Raw genomic sequence first — 5,551 nt, forward strand, 5'->3', positions numbered from 1 at the left:
CCTCGAGTACTTGAGGGGATTAAATTTCTTAAGGACACACAGTGGATTCTGTGGACTCGGATAGTTCTTTTATTATTTTTGGTTTGCTAATCTGAATACAGGAGATAACAAAAAGTGCCATAGAATAAATCCAGTTAGTTAATTGCCACAATAGCTGCTATGCGTACAACAATAATTTAACTTTTTCAATTTTCATATTGTCTGACCTGTTTGTACACTGTTTTTTTGTCTTCCCTATTTTATGAATATCTACTCTTGTATCATCATGTTGGACCTATTCGGGTGCGCCTCACCATAGGTTGGATGTTGGCGTTACCCAACAATTTCATATGGCCTAATCTTATTCTATTGAAAGAAAAGCTGAATTATAGCGGTATCGCATTTGTTATCATTCACTAGACAATGAAGCATTACTAAAATGGTTTATTAGAGTTCAGGGTACTATTTGCATACATAAGCCTTATTGCTATAACCAGATATTTGTTACAGGTTGTCATTCTCCAACATTTGAGCAAATAACTTATTTTATGGAAATGTTGAATCACGAATAATGTTGGAAACGCGCGTCTTCAGATTCCGAATTAATGGCTCCTCCTAAGACCTTGGACTCACAGTCTGGTTATATGATCTGAAGGAATTGGCAGGGCATGAAGAAGAGTATGTCTTAACAAGAGTTACTAAGGATTGCACAACATCTGTCATTAACGGACGATAATCTGCTTCTGTTTGAACACACATTGCTGCTATAGCAGCTACCTGTTTTAGCAAAAACAACATTAGATTTGGTTTCATATGTAGTATGAGGATAAATGTTATGACATTTACCTGGATTAGATCCTTCTTCGTGTACTGCCCTTGTAATGTTGGATCAACCATTTCAACTACTTTTTCTCTGTTTGTCAACCTTGGGAGAGCCTAATATAACAGAGAAAACGGATTTAGGCATTGTTTCTATTAAACGCCTGAATCTTGTATTGTATGGGCTAATAGTTTCGTTGTTGATATTAACTTATATACACTAACAATATTATAAATACTAATTGCTATACTATCAGGTCATGAAGTAAGACAAGTAACGTGCTACAACTTGTTAAAATACATTAGTTACTGACCCATGAGACAAGTACATGTTCTCCAGGAGGCCTCTTTGTATCAATTGGTACACGGCCTGTCAATAGCTCTAGAAGAACCACACCGTAACTGTATACGTCTGATTTTGTTGTAAGTTTGCCAGTTGAAGCATACCTGTTTTAAGAAATTGAGTTGGTTAATGGTCACAAAATCGAAAGAACGTTAGCTGAAGGTTGGAACAACTGAGGTGTGGAGGACCACATTTGGTGGATTTTTATTTTAGGAAAGTATGTTTAGGTGTCAGCTGTAAGTCTTGAAGAAATAACAGAAAGTGACAATGTGCTAAGATAGAAACTGAAGCCTCTCCATGTGCAATATTGTCTTATTTTACTCATTGATTGAGCAAGCATGGAGATGTAATACTCACTCTGGGGCCAAATATCCCGTGGTCCCTAATACTCGCGTTGAGATCAGACCGTTCAATTTGTCTGAGCCAATTTTTGCTAGCCCAAAATCAGACACCTTAGCTCTGAAATTTTGATCAAGTAGAACATTACTGCACTTGAAATCTCTGTGGATGACTGATGGAGTTGTGTGCTCATGTAGATATTCCAAAGCTCTAGCACAATCAAGGGCAATTCTTAACCTAATTCCCCAGTTCAATGAGTTTGTGGATTGTTTATGCGCGCTGTGGAGATGCTGCTGGAGTGAACCATTAGGCATATAGTCAAAAATTAGGAGCCTGTGGTGTTGGTCTGCGCAGTAGCCAAGAAGTTCAACCAAGTAAGGAGAGTGTAAGCGACTTAATAAATCCACCTGCCAAAACAGAGAAACACAACAATTACCCCTTAATAACGAACAAGGTAGGGTCAATCCTTACGGTCCATGTTGCTACAGTTAAAATACATTCATGTTTATAGTTAATGATAAAATTCAAACTTGCAGTTTTTGCTTCATTAGTGCAATCATATGATTTATTTACATTGTGATATTTTATTTAGATAATGGCTCTGAGAAACATGGTTCTGATAGCTTGACAATTTGACATTCCTGAAATGCTTTAATTATTCAAGAAAATGCCAAAGTACCATCACATGTCTGTATATTGCTTTGCATGTTATCCTAGGGACTTTTTCTGTTGTCTTTTCCAAGGATAAAAGATTTTAATATCAAAAAAAAGAAAGAGAAAAAGTCAACACCTTTTGGAATAAAAAAATTTCACCCTTGAGTGATCCTTAAATTAAAGACAACTTTAAAATCTACACCTTTTGTATATAGCACACTAACCACTTAAATCAGCAATTTTCTCAAGTAACTATTCTGTCCCCCCCCCACCTCACCCCCCATACACAATATATGTACAGTGAATGAATAAAAAGTTGTTTACTTTCTTTTTTATGTTCGTTGGTTGACTACTTGAAATCTCACCAATATTGTAATTTCTCCATTTTAAAAAAAAAAGACATGTCCTTACTTATTTCTTAAATTTTGTATGAAGTCAGACTATTACGTTACATAAATTGAGACAATGGGTTAATGTGTGAATTGGAAACAATGTAAGTGGATGAAGAAAGTGAAAGAAGAGGCAATAAATGAAGTGATGACAGACCTCTAATCTAAAAGAACGTTCCCATTGCTTGCCTTCCCTTTGCAGAACTTTAATTGCAGCCACAGTTCCATCAATGAGGACTCCTCTGTACACAACCCCATAACCTCCATTGCCAATCACATTTGCCTCATTAAATTTGTCTGTAGACATCTCCAGCTGCTTGTATGTAAATACTTGAACTCCTCTCAATTTTGTTTCTGGCATCCTCCCTGAACTTCCTCCATGTCCAGGCAGACATCGACCCTTTACATCTGCCCATCACATTTTCATATAAACACAAAAAAATTAAGTGGTTCCATATTTGAACAGTATTTCTTATAAACAGAGTTGTCGAATTCAGGATTTAAATTTAAACGAGTTCAACTTTTACTTTCTTGGAACTAAATAGTGATTTTTTTCAACATCTATGCTCCATTTAAAATAGTATAATATGAATTTGAATTATTGGTTACCTGGACTTAAATGGATGTCGATGGTGCTATGTGCAACGAACATACAATTGTTTTTGTTGATGACACTTTTTGAACTATTATTAGTCCCATTGTGTTTGGCGGATTGTATGCGCTTGAGCATGACAATGAGAAGAGATATTGCAATAAGCAGGATTATAATTATGATAGGAACGATAATCAAGAGAACGGATGTAGAAGGGAGTATGTCATTGTGCTGGTGGTTTTTATGGCTTTGAGATTCAGAGTGATGATGGCTTTCTCTATAGTTATCCTCCATGATCACAGAGAGAACAAAATCGAGGAAGACAGAAAATGGAGTTTGTGTTTGAGGAAAGAATTATGAGGTTGCAATATGAGAATATGAAATTTGTTTTTTAGGATTTGTAGATTGCACTTAGAGCCACATGATGAAGATGATTGCTTGAAATCTTGCCTTGATAGGAGGTAATATTGCCCTACATACATACAATGGCCACATGATGACTCATTCACTCACATATAAATGTTTTTTCTGTACTTCATTCTGTCCCTTCTTTTGTTATTATATAGAGGTCTAGTCTCTGTCTTGCTTTCACAAAAACAACTTTTTTGGAACGTCTAGCACCCAATTTCAATTCACTTTTAGGTCTCAAATTATTAGTAGCTCATAAATCAACTTGCTGTCTGCCCATATTTTATCATCTCCTTTGTGCAATCATCGAGAACCGCAGTAAAAATAGTCGTAATCTATCTATCCACCCTTTTATCTCTATTAGTCAAATCTAAATTGATTGAGCTAGTAAATTCTGGACCGGAGGAAAAAAAATGAAATGAATAAATTGACATGTACTAGAATTGCATGTTGACTGGGGAATACTTAAAATAATTATGAAAAACTATGGGATCCGCAATTAGTGTTCATTTTGAGGTCAAAATATGCCCTGAATTTCAGGGCAAACTTATTGGGGATCTACACAGGACCTCTCTATAGTCTCTATATTTCATATTTAGTGAATTAGCTGCAATTCTATAACCTAATGTTTACTCCTATTTGTGTACAGCTAAGTAGTTGCATGTGACATTTCAACAAGAAGAGTTGCTCTATAATTTAAGCAAGAGGGAAATATTTACCCACATCCTAATATTTGCATTGAACTATATAATTTTAAGCGTCATGACACCTAACCATCTTGACCATGAAAGTTTCTAAAAATGGCATGGCTTGATTTCATATTTATATTTATTTGATGTAACCATTTGGTTAAATTTTTTTTGTCACAAACCAGTCAACTTCGATTAGGTTAGGTTCTACGTCCAAACTTAACAAATAGGAATGAAATTAAACGACATGAGAAATAATCTCGTGATACATTTCATAATCTTACATAATAATAGAGAGTGACATTTCTTCACTATGCTACTAGATACATATATATTATGTAACCACGTGGTTGTACATATCCCATTTGGAATATCTTTTCACTAATTAAACCAACCCTTAAACAGTGTTGTAGGAATATGCATGGAAATCCAAAACCTGTGACTTAAAAAGTACTATCAAACTTTTCTGGTACAAGGTTGGACATAGGTAGGCCCAAATCTTAGCTAATTCCTTCTTTTAATCAAACATCTTCACCTTCCAAATTCCTATGGACTCCAAAATTTGATATACTTTTTAAATTACTCATTAGTTGAATTTTTATGAGTCTAAATCAGTAGTTAATGAGTATTATAAAGGTACATAAGCAGGGGTGGATCTATGGGTACCCACGGGGGTGCCACGACACCCAATGAACTCGAAAAAACTTTGTATATATATGTATACATGTATAAGAAAATTATTAAATATTTTCTTTGCCACCCACTAAACAATATGGTGAACAGTTCGATTGGCAGAGCAGGCGATTTGCCACACGGGCAGCACGGGTTCAAACAACATTATTAATTTTTGAAAGCTTTTTTTTTTTTTTTGTCATTTTTATTAATTTATGAAGGTTTTTTTCCCCTTCCACTCATTCTTATTTATTTACTAGTATTCTTTATTAATTCATATTGACATCTATTCACCATAATTAATTCTTAAGTTCTTTTACTTTCTCTTTCACTAATTATTAATCTCTTGATATGAGTGTCGCGTGTTTATTCTTATCAATTAATGAGTATTGAATTATGAATGTGGCATAAATATTATTAAGAATTTATTTAAATAGTCGTTTCTAAAAAGTATAAGTTTTAAAAATGATGAATATTTTTGTTAGAGTTCTTTTAATTTGAAGGTTCTTTCGATCTTCACCAACGTTCTTGCTAAGTTAGATGACTAGATTGAAACTAAATTTTGTATTCTCTTTGTTATATATTTGCAACAACACATAAAGTCAATGAAATATGAATATATTAAATTAACACTATTAGATAGTTTATACAAGCTCAAATTTTAGTG

The 5,551-nt window shown here is 34.2% G+C and overlaps 1 protein-coding gene across 1 annotated transcript; it reads right to left on the minus strand.

Annotated features, from left to right (window-relative positions):
- Nucleotides 1-447: 447 nt before the first annotated feature.
- LOC125816020 (probable serine/threonine-protein kinase PBL7) lies at nt 448-3,424 on the minus strand. The gene is made up of 6 exons (XM_049495607.1): nt 3,133-3,424; nt 2,681-2,931; nt 1,499-1,887; nt 1,113-1,245; nt 826-915; nt 448-756 (listed from the first exon to the last, which is right to left on the minus strand). Exons 1-6 carry the CDS (start codon nt 3,407-3,409, stop codon nt 595-597), a joined length of 1,302 nt encoding a protein of 433 aa, XP_049351564.1. The 5' UTR covers nt 3,410-3,424; the 3' UTR covers nt 448-594.
- Between the last annotated feature and the right edge of the window lie 2,127 nt (nt 3,425-5,551).

The sequence above is a fragment of the Solanum verrucosum genome, unplaced genomic scaffold (assembly GCF_900185275.1).
Source record: "Solanum verrucosum unplaced genomic scaffold, falcon-dt-bn FXZP01000261.1, whole genome shotgun sequence".
In the NCBI taxonomy this organism is placed as follows: Eukaryota; Viridiplantae; Streptophyta; class Magnoliopsida; order Solanales; family Solanaceae; genus Solanum; species Solanum verrucosum.

Excerpts from the sequence above, each read along its gene's own strand:
- LOC125816020 (XM_049495607.1), bottom strand. The coding sequence starts at position 3,409 with ATGGAGGATAACTATAGAGAAAGCCATCATCACTCTGAATCTCAAAGC. Across the intron at positions 1,888-2,680 it reads AACGTTCTTTTAGATTAGAG|GTGGATTTATTAAGTCGCTT; the intron begins GTCTGTCATCAC and ends CTGTTTTGGCAG. Across the intron at positions 757-825 it reads CGAAGAAGGATCTAATCCAG|GTAGCTGCTATAGCAGCAAT; the intron begins GTAAATGTCATA and ends TTGCTAAAACAG.